General features: G+C 31.2%; 2 protein-coding genes across 2 annotated transcripts; both read left to right on the top strand.

The window, feature by feature from the left end:
- The first annotated feature begins 3,553 nt into the window (after positions 1-3,553).
- Positions 3,554-4,342, top strand: LOC107961126 (G-type lectin S-receptor-like serine/threonine-protein kinase SD2-5). The gene is made up of 2 exons (XM_016897361.1): positions 3,554-3,892; positions 3,974-4,342. The coding sequence occupies exons 1-2, from the start codon at positions 3,554-3,556 to the stop codon at positions 4,340-4,342; spliced, it is 708 nt and encodes a 235-aa protein (XP_016752850.1).
- Positions 4,343-12,957: 8,615 nt separating this feature from the next.
- Positions 12,958-13,829, top strand: LOC107960442 (precursor of CEP14). The gene has a single exon (XM_016896790.2). The coding sequence runs from the start codon at positions 13,212-13,214 to the stop codon at positions 13,500-13,502; it is 291 nt and encodes a 96-aa protein (XP_016752279.1). The 5' UTR covers positions 12,958-13,211; the 3' UTR covers positions 13,503-13,829.
- Positions 13,830-19,185: the final 5,356 nt, after the last annotated feature.

Here is a 19,185-nt window from a genome sequence, read left to right as displayed (position 1 = left end):
AAGAAACGGTGTAAGCAATGGAATTGTAAATCATGAGATATAATAAGTTTTGTGAGACAATATCAGAATGATTTCGGGTTCCCCTGTTCTGACTTTGGAAAATCATAAAAAATTTGAGAAAAATAATTAAGGGATTAAATTTATATGTTTAAAATCCTTAAAGAGTATATTTTCAATAGAAATAAGCAGGAACATCATCCGAATCTCGTACGATGAGATAATTAATTCTTAGTGAAGAAGGGTCGGAACTGTCAGACAGAAGAACAGGGGCAACTTTAAAGAATAAACTGTACTTATTGGCTAAACTAAAAATTCTGAAAATTTTCTGGTAATTAGATAAATAAGTCTAGTTTTAGGGAAAATTAGCGGATCTTAATTTCTAGTTCTGTAGCTTAAGATATAAATAATTTAGTGACTATGATGCAAATGGACAGTTTTAAATATACATAAGTAAATAGTGAAATTATTGATAATGTTACTTGTTGCATGTTATATAAATTAAGGATGTGGAATGGAGAGGAGGAGGAGGAAAATATGTATGAATATTCAGCTAGCATGGCTAATTTGTATGTTTTAGGCTCACGGACTAAATTGAATAAAAGTAAAATTTTATGGGCAATTTTGTAAAAAAATGTAAAAAATGACCAATTTGCATGAAATGGATTATTTTATTATTTAAATTACAAAATTGAATGAAATTATTAATTTAGCTCAAGATCAGGGAAAAACATGTTTTAAGGATTAAATTGAAAAGTGTTGAAATTATGGAAAATTCTGACATTTTATAGAATTCATAGGTTGTTATCAATTTGTGTGAGAATAACGGCTGGAAATAAGGATTAAATTGCAATAATTTTATTTTATTTTAACCTAAGGATGAAATCGTCATTAATTAAAAGTTTAGGGGTAAAATGATAATTTTGTTTAGAGCATTAGCTGAATGTATTATAACATGAAATAAATGAAAACGACGATCAAATTTCTGTATAAAGATCCGGATGACTTGAATACGAGACTTGAACGTGGAAAAGAAAAGATATCGGATTAATGAAAAATCTGATAAATGAATCGGTAATCCGGTAATGCTCCGTAACTCTTTTCCGGTGACGGATTCGGGTTAGGGGCGTTACACACTTTCACTGTGCCATAACCTAGTTATGGTCTTTCACACTATGCCATAGTTTTGCTATGGTCTTGCACTTCACACTTTGCCATGGTTTAACCATGGTCTTAACCGTCAATTCATCACTGATCACTGAATGAACGTATTCAATCCTGCGTTTCCCTTAATTTGAACTTTCAATTCGACTTTCACATCGTTTATTTATCATAATTCAATAATACAAATATTAATTGTAACTATTTTATCGATCCTAAATTAACAATTGAACATACAAATTTAGCCATATGAACTTACCTGACCAATTTGTAGAAGTTGTAGGAAATCAGGGGCTAATTGGAAATTTTCTCTTTTCCTCGTTTGTCTTCGAATTCTCGACCTATAATGTAAAATTTTTCATTCATTAGCATCTAATTCAATCCTAATTCATTTCAAAATTTATGCCTTTTAAATTTTTGAAATTACACTTTTACCCTAAATTTTACTATTTTTACAATTTAGTCCCTACTCAATTAACCCATCAATTGAGCTAATCTTTCTCAATAAACACTTTATTCCATCATTATAAACTACTACATAACCTTTGGTATTCAAAATTTCAGTACAAAATCCTAATTCTTATATTTTTCACAATTAGGTCCTAAAAATCAATTTCTATTAAAATCACTTAATTAAATCATAAAATAACAAAATTAAAGCTTAAAATTCATGGTTATTCCTTATAAAATTCCAGAACTCAACCACAGTAACTTTCAATTTCACCCATAGAATCAAAAACTAATGAATTCAATAAGTGGATCTAATTGTAAAAGTCACAAAAACATAAAAATTACAAATAAAAAGCAATAATTGAACTCAAATGGTGCAAAAATATGAAAAAAAAAGCTTAGAAGGTCTGCTATGGCATTTTTATCTGAATAAAAAAAATTATTTTCAATTAAATCCTTTTAACTAATGAATTTTAGGTTATTTCCAATTTTACCCCTTTTTCACATTATTTTCTTACTTATTTCATGCCCCAAACCGTCCAGACCATTTAATTTGGGTCTGATTGCTTTATAAATCCCTCCTTATTAGACACTTAATCTATTTAATCACTTTAACAAGTTTTGCACCTTTTACAATTTAGTTCTTTTTAATTAATTAACTATCAAAACATTAAAATTTCCTAACGAAACTTTAATACTAACTCATAACACTCCATAAATATTTCTAAAAATATTTATGTCTCGGTTTATAGATTTGAGGTCTTGATACCTCTTGTTTGACCCATTTGACCTAACAAATTCTTTTAATTCACATAATTCTTTCTAAGAAAAATATTTCTAAATTCAAACTTAACTCATTATTATTAATTTACTAAATTTTCCAACTCACTCGTCGGATTTAGTGAGCTTAAATCACTGTTCCCAACACTATTGAAATTCGGTTGTTATACGACCTATTTGGGAATCTTCCCAATATCCTATTGACACTCTTCTATTAGGCCAAGTACTATGGGCAAACCACTAGATTACTTTAAGAACCACTTCAATCCATGACAATCAAAGCTTATTTTACCTTTCTCTGAATTCTCATGGCATGGTTGCATCCGTAGTGGGTGAGGAACCAACCTAATATCTAACTATTGAACCTCCTAGGGCAGATGAACTTTTCTCTGCAATACCAAAGGCGACTGAGGATCTTTCTCTGAAATATGTTCAGTTCACAATGGGAGGGATTGAATTCTATTACCAATCAAATGATACAGTGGTAAAACTGCAACTCGATGTTGTGAATTCAAGCTCAACATATACAACTATTTTGTTCCTGAGATTGGATGCTGATGGGGGTCTTAGGATATATGGGTGCAACCCTGAAGGTCAATGGGGAAGTATTTTCTATTGGGCGAATAAATCAGGCGAATGCTGGATTCCACTCAGGTGTGGCAGACTTGGGGTTTGCAAATGGGGTACCTGCAGTTGTCCTATCGGACCAAATGGCAAAGGCCGCTTTGCCCTGATAAATTACCAGTATCTTAATCTTTGTTGTCGAGAAATCAACCCCCCAATATTATTTCAGGGTGTGACAATTCACTATGAAATGATTCATTTTAGGAGTCTTGCCTATTTCAGTACCTTTAATATATTGGCATCTAGTCGTTAGTTATACACTGAAAAAAGTTGCAAGCAAGCCTGTCACCATAATCCATCTTGCAAAGCTGCCTTCTTTGCTTCTCAGGAAATGACGTCAAGCGGTAACGGATATTGTTCTTTACTTTCCCACACTGAGATACTCTTAATCATGGGAAATCCACATAAAGATGGGTATTATTTATCGTCATACATAAAGGTTCCTTTTTGGAAGTTTAATGGTTCCTCTAGGTGATCATCTATCATTCGCTCTCATTCTTGGTACAAAATCCCATTAGCTATATATTCCTTTCTGCTAACCATGACTTTTCTTGTCGCTATATGCTTCATGCTGTTGAAGAAGATGAAATGTGTAGGCAAACAACGGAAACATCTTAAGTCACTTATCTCAGGACCTCTAACAAGTTTCTCCTACAATGAGTTGTCTTTTGCAACAGCCAAGTTTACTGAAAGGATAGGAGGAGGCTTCGGAATGGTTTATAAAGGGGTGTTAAAGAATGGAACAATGGTTGTAATAAAGCTGCTTGAAAACACCAGACAAGGTATCGATGAGTTTCTAGCGGAAGTGGACAACATTGGGAACATACACCATGTGAACTTGGTGAAGCTAATCGATTTTTGTATTGATAAGCGCAACAAGGTTTTAGTTTATGAATATATGAGTAGAGGGTCGTTGGACAAATGGATCTTCCACGAAAACAGTAGCTTCTGTCTTGATTAGAAAACAAGGAAGAAGATTTTCCTAGACATAACTAAGGGCTTAGCATATATTCACGATGATTGCCGACAAAGGATTGCTCATTTAGATGTGAAGCCCCAAAACGTTCTCCTGGACGATAGCTTCAATGCAAAAATATCTGATTTTGGGCTGTCAAAGTTGATTAACAGAGATAAGAGCCAAGTGGTGACCCAGATGAGAGGCACATTGGGGTACTTGGCTCATGAGTGGCAACACTCGAGAATCACCGTAAAAGTTGACATTAACAGATTTGGGATTGTTATGCTGGAAGTAATCACAGGGAGGATGGTGTTGGATTACAGCCAACCTGATTCGGATGTTTGTTTGCTTAAACTGGTAAAAAAGAAATGACAGGAGAAACGATTGTCGGATATATTTGACCTTACGAGAGAAGATGTGCAACAACATATTGAATAAGTGAATGCAATGATAATGCTGGCACTGTGGTGCGTGAATGAGGATCATACGAGAGGACCCTCTATGCATTCAGTGGTGAAGTTGTTGAAAGAAGAGAAGATGCCGTCACTAGATTTTGCAAGTTTCCTCTAGCTTATGTTTTCCCCTTATTAGGCTTTGGGATACTCATTCTGCATCATTTGTTGAAAAATTAGGCCCATTTGGGTTGGCCATGTAATTGGATTTAGCCTTTGCTTTTTTATTTTGGGGAGTGAGATGGCCTAATTTTTTGATACTATTATTTTATTGACTTCTTAAAGTCTTGAAACTTTTTGTGATTGGATAAGTCAAATATTTCATGTCTGATTTATTGAGAAATGACTGATAATTTATTGATTTTATAAATTAATAAATATTAATATAATGGAATTTTAACTTACGACCTTATGGTCTCTAAATCTTTAATTTTCATTAAGGATAATATCAAAATTACACATAAATTTTGTTTTAATATATGATTTCATACATGAATTTTAGTTTAATTTGATTATATATATAAAACTTTGATTATGGTTTAAATGTACATATTAAGTTTTGATTTGGATTCAATTGTACACATCTAAATAAATAATTATATCTATTTATTTTTTATATTAGATTAATATAATAATTTGTGTGCATGGGATATAAGCATAAAATGTTACTACATTGACAATGTTGCTAGGGTTTATAAAAACTAAATCAAAGTAAAGTTTCATGTATAATATTATACATTAAAATAAAGTTTATATGTAGGTTTGATATTTATCCCTCGCCAATGCAATTAAAATTTCATTTGATTTTTATATTTTTTTATAAATATTTTTTATATAATATAATCTAATAATAATTAAATGTATTTATAAATTTTTTAGTTATGAAATTTATGAATTATGTATACGATTTATTTCAAGACATTGTTAATTAAATAAAAGTTGTACCCTAAATATCTTCTACATCCTTCCTCTATTAAAAATTTCTTTCTATTTAATAAATTGAAATGAATTTTGAGATAATCAACTTAGGCTGCTTAGTCAATACATGAACTACGTGCTCACTTCTATACATTAAGGAACAAAATGTCATTCAAAAATTTCCATTTCTTTATAATTTTTTTATGAGAAAGCATGAAATTCATCAAGTCATCTACACTTCTCTATTTTCATCATCAATAACAATCGCCATTTCAGGGTTTTTTTTTTTTTACAAAACCAATAAAAAATCTTTTATTGAATAATAAGTTTATATATAAATATTTAGAAAGTCAAATGAAGATGTTTATAATAGCAATATCTTGAAGCAGAAAGTTATGTCACTGACTCAGGTGTCTGAAACTTAGTGAGACAACGCCCATGTTGTCGCTTCCCAGATACGTGACCTGTTGACATGGGCTAATGTTTTAGTGACCCTTTTGTACGCGTAATGCCCAGCAAAACATCTTCCCTTTTTAATTTAATGCCGACAATTTATTTTCACCTAAGTTTTAACATGAATTTTTGGTGTTTCTTTTCACCTATTTGTCTCCTTGGATTTCTTCAAATTTCCTCCTCGTGTTGGTAATTCAGGACCATATTTCTCTTCAAGTATTGCTATTGAAGTCAACAATGTCGACCATTTATTTATTTGCGTTCATTTAAATGAAGAGTTTCTTGGAATGTGAGAAAAGCTCACAAGTCATAGTTCCTATGATTTTTCTTTAGAATTTTGATTCCAAGTTTGAGTTAAAAAGTTTGAATACATTCTGATGTTTTCTATATGTTTTCTTGTGTTTATTATTAAGTTCACTAAATATCATGGTTGATAAAAATAATATTATAATATTATTTTTTTTAGTATAATCATAAATGTTTTTATCCGTTTTATTATTTGAAATTATTTTCTACGAACTAAGGTGCCGTAATCTATAAGATTTAAGTCTTCACATTAATAACTTTTTTGACTTAAATGAAGTGGTGATTAAAGCTCTTGTCAAACACTTGTTTGGTACGGGTTCAAACCATGTTACCCCATCTCTATCCCTAATATTGTGTCAAAAAAACCCATAATTTGTAAGGGGCATTTGACTCATTGAATATAACATTACAGCTCGTAATCTTACATTCTGAAATGAGATTATGGTATTCAGATTTCAACATTCTTACTATCTCGTAATCTCATGTCACAACCAACCTGTAATATAAGATGTTATCTCATTACGACTTTTTTCTTAGGTAATCTAAGATTACAGGCATAATCTAAATTTTTAGACGAAATTATCATCTATTTTTATTATATTTTAAGACAAAAATCAAAATATCTCATTTTCTTCTTTTTTTTTCTCTCTCAGTAAGTTTGAAAATCAAAATTCCTAGCCTTCACTTCCCAATTTTAACTCCATATGCTCCTAAACATTCACCTTTGTCTCAAATTAAGTAAGTTTAATATTTTCAATTTCTAGTTGTGTCTTTGTATTACTTTGTGGCTTATTGCATTGAGAGATAATTTTAATTTTTTTTCCGTTCTTTCCAATATTTGTTTTAAGCTTTGTGTTTGTTGATTTCAATTTACGTTGTAGGTTCAATGTTTGTTAAGTTATTGTGTTGTTGATTGTTATGAATTCTTTAGCTTGTTTTTTTTAGAAATGTTCTCTCAATTATTACGAATAATTGTTTAATTAATTAAGAAGAATATATAGAAGGATAGGTAGAAATAGAAGACCTTGTACAATGGCCACCATCACCATCCTTCCTCTGTGTTGTATTGTTTGTAAGTTTCCATCAACTTTCAATTTTAAAATCCTAAATTTCTTTTTATTATGAGTTTAATTTTTTTATCAAGAATAATTACTAGTACTTATTCTATTAATTTAAGGTTCCTGATATAGATTGAAGTTTGAAGCTTATCTGCTTTGTTGTTTGTGATTTAAATTGTCATTTCAATATAAACTTTCATTGAGGTCATAGATTTCAATCTTTTTTTTTCTCTACAGGATTTTAGTTTTTTCTTTTCGGCTATTAGGGTTATAGAATGATTGGCAATTTGGTGAACTAACTTGCTCTTTAGCATCCTCTCGGTAGCTAACTTAATTATTTGGTTAACGGGTCCATATTTTGTAACAAGGATAATATAGTAAAATTTGTTTTTAGATAATCTTACATTCCATCAACCAAATACTTAAATATTACATTCCAACCAAATGAACCAAACAAAGTAATCTCGCGTTTCACCCTTAATTTTACATTCTCGTAATCCTATTATAAAATGTAATATAAGATTTCACGAACCAAACGCTCTCTAAGGGCGAGTTTGATTGGTTGAATCTTACATTGCGGCTTGTAATATTACATAATAGAATAAGATTTCGTTGGTTGGATTTTTAACATTTCGACCACCTTGTAATCTTAAATACTCAAATAATGTCAATATGTCATAATATAGGGTGGAATCTCATTATGTCCCATTCCATTGATTATCTTAGATTACAAGTGTAATATTAAATTTTGAATGAATTTATCCATTATTTTTATTATTTTAATCAATTTAAGTTTTTTTCTCAAGTAAAATTTAAAGCTAAATTAAAAACAAAAATATTATTTTTTCTTAATAGTGAAACAATAGATATCTTACTTTAAAATTATAATTATTATATTTACTTCAATAATTTATTTATTAGTATATTAATTATGATTGGTGACAAAAGTATTTTTCATGGATTATTATAAATTATAAATTTAGTTCACATAATATATTTATTAATATATAAGAATTTCAATAATTTATCATAATTTTATGAAATCGTGATTAAGAACTAATTTGTTAAAAGATCAAATTCGAGTAATATATTAAAATGTATTTTTTAAATAATTTTACATTCCGCCAACTATTATATTTCAATCTAATGAGCTAAATAAAATAATAAAATATATGGCTTATAATCCTACGTTTATTACGTTTCGTAATGATAGAATGTTTAAGCCCAAAGTAAATGTGGCCACTAATTAGGAATAAGTAAATCTTTATGACAGCTGAAAGAAATTTGGATTCAAATCTCGATTTTCACAACCCCTTCCTCTAACCCTAAAGTCCATTTTCTATATCTAAAAAGCATTGTGACATGACTCCAAAATTTGTTGTTGAAGAGACTAAATAAATAATATTTCAAAAATGATGTTTAATTTGGCCTCATATTGAGGACTCTTTGTTGTTGACTTTCTCCATACAAAACAAAATCATCTTTCAAATTCTTCAAGTTTAATGTGGGGCCATTTGGTGCTAAATGCGTTAACAAATAACATACATTGGATGACATAGAAACACTTGTATATTTTTACTCAAAATTATTCATTGCATCTGTTATCAAATGCCGACTAATACAAATTATTTAATTAATGTAAACTAGATGTATAATAAATAATTAAATAAGTCAAATTCCTTTCTTATACACATTAATCTCTCCTCTTTTTTTCTAATCTAACTCATCAGTACATGATCCTTGGGTCTACATAATTCAAGTAATGTCTAGTTGTTAGCACAAACTAAAAATTATATCCTCCTTGACTAGTAGGATAATAATAATTTTAAAAAAATGAAATACATGACTATTTTTTAATTATATTTTTCGTGTTAAAAAAATAATTTTAATTTCTCATGCTATAAAAACAAAATCATAAAATAAAATAATGAAAGTTTTTTTTATAAGAATAATAACTTTTTTTAATATTAATTTCATTATAAGTTATTATTATATTTTTTTTATATAATACCTAAAATTACTTATAGTCTCTCTCCAACCCTTAAATAGGAGGATGATGCATTGCAGCGCACTTAATCCATGTCTTTGCGCACTTAATCCATGTCTTTTTACACTGACAATAATATCAATATAAATCAAACTAAAGTTCAATCATAAAAATAATAAAATGTTTTAGTTGCTAAGGATTAAGGAAACTGAAGATGATGATATATATAATGGTGGTTGAAGCATAATCAAGTCTCACAACAAAATTCCATTGACTTTTGAACTTGGTTCTAATTTTATAATTGTTGGTAGTAGCCTCCAGCAAATTAATGTGAGAGTCATTTATCAAATATTAATTTATAGTACTATAATTTTCATGGTTTCCCAATAATGATTAATTTAATCCATATATATTAACGTATAATGTTAAATTTAATTTTTAATGTTTACAATTTTTTTTTGTTAATTTTATGATTATTTTTTAGTTAATTTTATTATTAATTTTTTAAAAATAATTAAATCGTTTTTTAATGGAAATGTAAACTAAAATTTAATTCTTTTTATAATGTTGGCATGGTAATTCATGTACATTTCATGTTAATGTGTCACTATTTGTCTTATATATCACATCAATAAATAAATTAAAAAATAAAAATTCATACAAATTAAAAAAAAAAGCATAAAGTATATCATGAATTGCCATTTGAGCAGTCATGTTTAAAAATATTGACTAAAAATTTAACTTTTTAGTCAATATTTTTGTTAAAAATTAGTAAACGAACTTTTTTAAAAAAAAAACTTATAATCAAATTTAATTTTTTTAAAAATACCGAATATCAAATTTAACTAAAAAAATTTAAATTAATAAAAAATTCTAACTAATAGCACCTGTTTTTCTTTTTCCCTTTTTTTTAGTAATTATTAGTTTTTTTCCTTTCACATAATTAAACAATAGCAAGTATTTTGCCCATTGCTACTCGTATAATATATTTATGAGTAAATTATACCAATAGTTATTCAACTTTGATCTTAATAACAAAACAGTCATTCAACTTTCAAAAAATGACAAACCCATCCTATTAACCATTTTTCGTTACAGACGTAACGGCAAATTGACGTGGTATTTAATCGGTCACATTAGAATCTAAGTTTTCATTTAAACAACCCCAATAAAAACCCTAACTTAGTAGTAGAAGAATAAGAGAAGAAGAAGAAAAATAAATCAAAGTTGAGTGACAGTTATAAAAAATTATTTTCTTGTTTTTTTCTCAATTTTAATCCTTTAATTTCATGAAAGTTGTATTTTTTTCCGTTTTTTTATCCGTCTCTTTGTTTTTTTATTTTGTATCAAACAAATATTTTTACATCCTTATTCCCTCTCATTTGGAAAACAATTTAAAGGTTTCATTTATCTTTTGATTCTTTGACTTCTTTCTTGAAATTGAAGCGACTCATTTCGAAATTGAGGTTTAATTTTTTGGATTGTTGTTTGATTTTTTATCTTTAATTTCTCTTTGCTTAATGAAAACGAGTATAATCAGCGTGATTTGGTGGTAAAGCTTAATGAGTATAATAAAACCCAAACCTTCAACTTCAAAATCAAACTCTACCAAATGAGATTATTCCAGATATAGAACACAAAAACAGAAGAAAAAAAACGAAGAAGAGAGGGGGAAAGAAAGAAGGGACCGGTAACGTTAATGGGTGACTGATTTGTAACTTTTTGATAACGTTAATGACCAATTTGTTATTTTTTGAAAATTGAATGACTATTTTATCATTGAAATCAAAGTTGTTTGATAAAATATTGGCCGGCTTTTTTTTCTTTTAATTTATTTATCAAAACTAATAATAATTCTCTTTTGAAGCTTAATACAAGTATTTTGATTTTAAACTTAATGAGAACTAAATTAACAATAAATTGAGTCAATAATATTAATATATAATTAATGTCAAACAAATAATTTATTCACTTAGTATAAAGTTGGCAGGTGTATTCATATATGGATACGTGTATATAATTGTAACATAAACCTTATTAAATTTGCTAAGCCACTCTAAAAGAACACAATCAAAATATGATTATAATTTCATTGCTTTTTTTTTTGTCAAACTATTCTTTTTCCTTTCTTTTGCTTCAAATGTAGGAGATTTGATTTCATTGGACAACCGAAACATACATTGATATATAAATATTTTTATATTAGGGTCTCATGTACTTTTATTTTTAAAATTTTAATTATTCTAATTTTTAAATTTTAATCAATAAATCTAATAAAAAAATTGACAGTATTAATAATTAAATTTAAATTTTAAAATTTAATAAATAAATAAATTAAATTATTAAAAATAAAAATACAAAAATTAAATTTTAAATTTGTAAAAATATTCAAGCTATAAAATATTTTAACGTTTATATTATAATTTTCAAGTAATTTTTTTTCTCTTGGAATTGATGAGAGCGGCGGAAGGTCTCCCCTTGCATCTTCTATATTAACTTAAAACATAAATATACACTAATATTCTCCAAGGTTTTTTTGTGCCAATTGTGGCCAGAATCTCACTTGATTAAACTAAACCCCCAAATAGGAAAAAAAGAGGGTTTTCAATTCATTAGTGGTTATTTTCTGCCTGCAAAATGAGCCAAATAAATGCTGCTAGTTTGGTAAAGAGTACGGACAAATTCCATAGAAGCAAGGAAGGCTGTCTGTTGAAGACCAATTAATCGACAATGAGATTAAGAGCTTCCTTTTCGGTACGTGACAGTTTTAGTCTCTGGATTAGCTTTAACCTCAAACTAATAAACAGATATTGTACAAAACTTGTTCAAATTTTGATTAACTAATCAGACAAACAACAGGCCCCTGACGGCAGCTTATATTCGATTACGTGCCAAACAACTATCAATGGAAGAACTGTTAATTAAGATCCTAGCTTTCAACCACCTTACTAATTAATTAATAGTCTCATCTAATTTGGCCTTTTTGCTTGGCAGCTCTTGGGATGAGGTTAAGGATATGATAACAAAGTCTTCTCAGATTCTTCGTTTGGAGTTTGCAATAAAAAAATTTACAATTTCCCACCCACATCAAAATTTATAACAGCGACCATGACTGTCCTGTCGGTTCTATGTTAATTTGTTGGGTCGTTGAGCTTATGTATAGCAACAGTTAAAACGAAGGTCTTAAGAGGCCCATTAAAGAGACGATTACCATGCCGTTGTCACTTAAGAAAAACACTTTTTCAATTTTGACATTGAGTGGGACCTTGAAGATCTTAAAATCTTACTATTTAATTTCAAGTTTAATCTGCCAATAATCAAAGCTTTAGCTAATTCTTTTCGACCTTACAAATTCCCCCTAACAACTCACACCAATTAATTCTTAAAATCATTTGTTGGACATCACTATCTGAATACGAATTACCTAAACCAATCTTGAAGTAAATTCGTAAAATCCCAAGTCGAAGACTTGAATTACGCATGAAACAATACCCTAAATAAAAACCCAAACGTGGATGTCAGGACCCGTTACTGTTTCAGTTTGGACTTTAAAAATCAAGTGTTGACGGTGCATGAAATTGCCAAGAAAACTGGCCGGCAGCATACCTAACCTAACCCTTTTTTTCATTTACCTATACACGCGGCCTTCTCAACACTCATTTTTAGTAATAACATACATTTATAGTTGATTTCAACTTCATTCATTCAACTTCAAACTTACTTTTTTCCTGTTCCTTGTTTCTCTTAGTTTTCAAACATTAATTTAAAATGTTTGACTTAGCCACATCTTTCCCTGCTCATATTCTAACTTTGATTGAGCTCCACGCTCTGACCTCCGGCCGTCACGCGTTGGTTCATTGCATGATTTCTTACTTTCTCTCCCTCTCTCTTTCACTATATATATTTGTGCACTAAGCCCCCATCACCATTGCATCAAATAAACCACCGGCTACATCACAACTTGTCTTCAAGTTTCCTCTTTCTGTTACTTCACCTGCGAAACCCAGATTCCATTTCTCTCTTCCTTTTTGATCTCGTTTCCTGCAATTTCTTTTGCACCTTATTTTATGGCTCGTTTCAGTTCTCTGGTGATTATTTTCTTGGTGATAATATCTGCTTCATTTGTACCGCAAATGGAAAGTAGGAAGCTACTAAACGCAGGGGAAAGGAACGAAAATGTTCCTTCCTTGTTTGCAAGCTTGATGCTGAGTGCCCTTCCAAAGGGTAGTAAAGTACCAGCTTCTGCTCCTAGCAAGAAGGGCCACGCCACGCTCGATAACGAGAAGCTCTTTGCTCGCCACCTTGCTCGCATTGATCGGATTCTTCAGTCTGTTCCAAGCCCTGGTGCAGGCCATTAGCCTCTCTCCCTCTCCATATCTCCAGAATAACATATAGGGTTCTTTTGTTCCTTTGGTTTAAATATTGTGTCAACAAAATTTTGACTATCTGGTTTTCTTTTTATTCTTTCTGATTAGGTTTAGATTATAATCAATGTTCTTGTAAACATATATACAAGTGTATAGCCAGTAGTGAGTCAGTAATAAGGGAAGGCCTTTATTTATTCTTTCTTTCAAATCTTAGCATTTCACTGGGATTGATTTATTTTGTTATATCCCTTTGATTCAATGCTGTTGTCTTGATGATGATGGTTTAGAGTTAAAATATCGAAGTCTCTTATTTCTTTCAAGTCTTCGCTCCGCCTTTTTATATTTCTTTTATCAATCCCCTTCAATTCTATATGTATCTCCAAGTCCATGTTTAAAAATAAAACTGACCATGAAGAAAATCACTATTCCTAGCATCTTTGTCAGTTTGCTATTAATTAAGATATGTAAACAGAATATTAGAACTTAAGGTTGATTTAGATGTACTCTTCGTGTTTATTTCTTTTTGGATTTATATATAGATATCATGAGAAAGATAGCAATTTCAAGCATGAAGCTGGCAAGCGCAGCAGTAGTATACAGACAAAGGGAGAAAGGAATATGAACAAAACATGGAAGGGAAAGGTCTGCTTATCATGTCGATATAATGGCATGCCTTTTGGCCCTATTGTGACAAATACATCGGAAACCATTTACTGTCGGTTGCTTTAACATAAAGTTAAAGATGGTGATTGCACCCTTCGAAGCTTTGGTCCAACCCCCCCCCCCCAAACGTCAAGTCCCCAAAATGTGTCTAATAAGCAGAAACAGTTTAAAAAGATTAACATTTCTTATACTATAGTAAGTATAACTCCGGATCCGGTCCAGTTGATTCCGTAATTAATGTACCATGCAAGTTAAGTTTCACATTTGAGTAGATTTTTCTTGTTCTTGTTTCGGAACTTCTCTTCCAAGAATGGAGCATAAATGCCACACTATCACTAATCCCTTCAGAATAATAAATGATTCAACAGATCAAATTGTAGAATATTCTTTCATTAATAGGTTCAAGATTGGTAAAATTGATTGTATTAATTAGTATTTTAGAGACTAAGCCATCAAAATTGACTGGGACTAAAATCATATGAGTGGTAGTCTGGATTTGGATTATTAGATTCTAAGATCGCTGCTTATATCTTGTGCATGTCACCACTAGATCATCCCCTGTTTGAACTTTGAAAACTTTAAAACCTTAGGTCCACCATCATGCCAACTTTCCTAATCACTGAAATCATGGGATGTAGCACTTACCTTCATCCACAGAGAAAATACTCTACGCAGCCAATTATTAGGGACTTAAACCAGTGTTACAGGCAAACTGAGAGTTGCAGAGATCTTCATTTTATGTCCTTTAAAACTGATAAATAATTGGAACTTGACAAACCAGAAGTACCAGGTTGAAAGGAAAGAAAAGCAAAAGATATATTTCCTAACATCAAAACCACATAGATTTCATCATCTTGTGACCTGAAGCTCGATAAGATGGTTGTCACAATGTCTTCTAACTTTCCTTTTTCTGCATTTGGGTCATGTTGATGTAAGATCAGTCACTTCTTTGATACATAAAATGAAGCCATAAAGCCATAATCTATCATCAGCTACTGAGAAAATTACAAATTAGAATCATCAGTTCTGATATGGTTTAAAGTGATGGTGAGGAAATGCGAAAAAGAAGTGGTTGACGATGATGAGATTAATCCCTTTGATAAGCCAAGACAATTTTCATATTTCACACATACACAAAAAAAAAGCGTCGTGTCCGCCATTGATAAAAAAAGAAAATCTAACGTAATTTTTCCTTGTCCGTGCCAACATAAGGGCTCCACAAAGCCACTACTGACCTGCAAAAACAGGAACATATGAAATCGAATCGTTTTGCGTATGTTGTTGGATCAATCAACCGATCATCAATTTGTCCGAATCTTTTTATGACAAGAAACATGCTCACAATGAACAGTTTATTTATTTTATCTTACTCTGATCTGTTACTCTTCATTCTTTAATGAGATTGTGACAAAAACATGGGCCAGTTGATTTTTAAAAGACAGTTTTTCAAGGTTACCTTGATTTTGTGGCATCAACAAGTAAGAAAGTGATGGAAGTGAAACATGTGATAACGTAAAATATAATATTGGTAGGAACTAGGAAGGTAAAGTAAGTCTAATCTGTAATGTGACACGCATGCCCTCCCTGCTCTCATTGGGTCATTGTCACTCAGTAAGTCAAGGCCTTAAGGGCCACCACCGTGTAAGCAGCCTAGCTAGTAGAAAATCCATGACGGTGTGACTCTGGGGCTTGGAGTTGGACCACGCGAGTAATAATTTTCTCACCTAAAAACTTCCATTCCCATGAAAGGGCATTAAATTTTCCAAGATGTTAGATGATTCAGTGTTCGGGAAATCAAATCAATACTAGACTAAAATGCATGTAGACGATTTTTTTGATTGAAATGAACCCCAATTGAGAGCCTAGCTTTAGGTATATAGTTTCTCGGGGGAAACGGCCCTTGAATTGAAGAGAAAACTTGGACACGTTTTCTCTGCATCCCAACCCAAACATGTTTTATAAATAGATGGTCGGCTTTCTAAGCGAAGATCCTTTACCCCTTCTTGGCTAATAACAGCTCTCTGGAATCAAACTAAGATGGGTCCAAAAGGAAACACAACGAAAACGGTATAGATTGGTCCATAGCCATCACAAATGGGACCTAAATATAGCATCAGTTGCTTTAAATATGAACAAACTCCATCAGAAAAATGAGGGGAATATTATAAAAGAAGGTAAGAATGTAATAGTGGAAAAGTCTACACCGCCAATCTTTCCTTATAAAACAATTCGTTAACCATTTTGAAATTAATCATGTTCTAAAATAGTGAAACCAAGGGAAGATAATCACAAGTTTCGGTGGTAATTAATCTTGCTGATTTAGTTAATGAAATCCAGAAATTGTGATGTAGATGGACAACACGCATATAGTAAGATTGGCTGTAAAAACTCCTAAAATTTCATTCCTCCATTTGTAATGGGGAAAGCTTAACCTTCCGCAATGCTTCTCATGTGATTTTTCCATATTCGCTATATAAAGGATGATTTTCTAAACATAAGGACATTGACGATTTTCCACTTCACAGGACAAGCGTATTCAAGGGCTCCAGTTCAAGCTGCTGGCAGTAGTACTGAAAAAGACATTAGAGTTGTAAAAGTTAAAAGAAATGAAAATGCCCTAGTAAAAGAAGGGATGAAGTCAAAATTGTCTTATACTTGATGAGGGATCATAAAAGTATATATAACATAGGAGATGCCCTTGTATCTTATTGGTGGAGTATTGAATTAGTGCATTTTGTTGCAGACCAAGACTAAGATTGAAAGAAGTATATATAGCATGTTGACAACTTCATTATGCTTTTACATTACCAGGGTATTCAGCATGTATAAATCGAAATTGAGGTGCTTTTTTTTTTTTTTTATAATTGTGATTTTATGATCCAGACAGCAGAAAATCTCTGCTACAAAAAGAATAAATGTTTTTCAAGCAATGCTTATACTATTTACAATTCTTGTAAGCCCCGGTTCCTACATATTAATAGAGTCTAATCTATTAATTTGCTTCCCCAGCAATCTAGCCTGCAATTTCTTTCCCTTCAAACAGCATTCCAGGAAAGCTTAAAGATAATAGAAATAAGAGAATTACCCATCAATATGAGAACAGCCCAAGATAAGTCCTGAATCCAAGACCCAACTGCTCTTCTAATATCATAAAGTTGAAAAATCAGTCTCCAAAGTAGCTTAGGATAATAGAAATTGAGATTCTTTTACCGTAAACTTGGGCAGCTATTTAAATGGAATGGCTTGATCTGCATTTGTTTTGGGCTTTCATCAGCACTAAACTGAGAAACAGCTTGGACCACATTTTCTGAAATCCAACTTGTTTCTTCTCGCAGATCGTTTCTGCATAAAATCTTTCAATAGTATATTATCTTCCATTTTTTGCACCATTAGACTGGCCCTGAATTTCTGACTGCCTACAGATTCATGGTCCATAGATGTGAAATTTGTGTTTTTGGTAGTAGAAACTGGTTTCCCATCGCCAAAGGAACAACAACACAACATGTAGCAAAACCCAATCCGGTACCATTAGGAAGTGAGACCTTTAGACGTTATCATGTACAACAGCGATACTAATATGAAAGTAATGTTCTACTAGTATTTGCCAAAGATATTAGTGTTCCAATCATAGCAGACCTTACAACAGCAATTACACCAGTCAATCTATTAAAATCCGCATAATTGGCAATGACCTGCAGGTGGCCAGCCAAAAGATGGAGCTGTGCCAGTAATTAAGTATGTTGCTGACCTGAGACAGGTACTCTTACGTATGTTGCAAGTGCAAGCCGCATTGCTGTCCATGTAAAAAAGAAAGAGAAAAGGAACATGAACTGGTATTGTGTTCCATTGATAATTGCAATAGTAATCCACTTCAATGTGAAGCCAAAGAAAAAAAGAATACGAGGCAGCATGTTTCAATCATTGGGGTTGGACTGTTGCTGTAAAAGTGTAGACTTTTATTTGATTTGTCATTTCCTTTCCATTCTTTTTCCTCTCGTGTGCAGCAAAACCAATCTAGATAGACTTGGTAATAAAAGCACCAATAAGATACTATTGCTTGCATAGGCCGCTCCATGAACATATAGGGCGCCGCGCCTGCAGCAAATGCAATGATTGAGGCCTTCAAAAGGGTTTAAAGGCGCTTCAAACCCCAGACCTACTGACGTTGAAAAACTGCCATTTGAAAAATCATTTTAGGACGCATGAGAAAAACATGGTTTGGTTTTAGGATAATCTATGCTGGACCCCAGTCTACCTTGCATTAGAAGTTTGATTCTTTGGTGTGGGGATTACATTCAAAGCATGGAAAACCAAAAAAGAAAGGAAATTGAAAGAAAAAAGCGAGGGCTGGCACCAACTGAAAATGGAAAAGGCTCCGAAATTGGCTTCTAATCCTTTGATAACTCTCCTTCTTCCACCTCCCAACAACCCTGATGGCCAACTGAACAGCATTTTTTCTCAATATTCTTTGAAGCCACTGATCTGTCGGCGGCTTTACTCTCAAATCACCAACTTGTTGTTGAAAAATAGATTGCTGGAAAATGGAAATTTCGAGTTTGGAGATATCCACCAAAAGGTCTATACCTATAGAATGCTTTGGTCGTTTCTTTCTCTCTTTGTTTTTAAGAAAACCCTGTAAAGCCAAGAATATGACAAATAAGCTTCTTCTTTTTTTTTCTTTTAAGAACATAAGCAAAATTTTTAACACCAAAACAAATGGTCTTTTATTAGATTAAAGTATATTTTTTATTTTATTATTTTATTCAGATAACTTTTATATATTTAAAATAAATTAGTATGCTAGATAATTATCAAAACTCGGGAAAAATAAAATAAAATAAAATAAAAAACACAGATTTTTACTTGAAAACCCTTTCGAGAAAAAACTACGGGCAGAGGAGAAGAAAAATTCAGTATGTCAAATTCGAATCAATTACAAGAGAAATACACTATATTTATTTATAGGCTTGTAAAGTCATATTCTAGTAAGACTGAAACACCTTATTCAATA

The sequence above is a fragment of the Gossypium hirsutum genome, chromosome A05 (assembly GCF_007990345.1).
Source record: "Gossypium hirsutum isolate 1008001.06 chromosome A05, Gossypium_hirsutum_v2.1, whole genome shotgun sequence".
NCBI lineage: Eukaryota > Viridiplantae > Streptophyta > Magnoliopsida > Malvales > Malvaceae > Gossypium > Gossypium hirsutum.
Note: the sequence above shows the minus strand (reverse complement) of the source record. Positions and strands in the feature narration are given on the sequence as shown.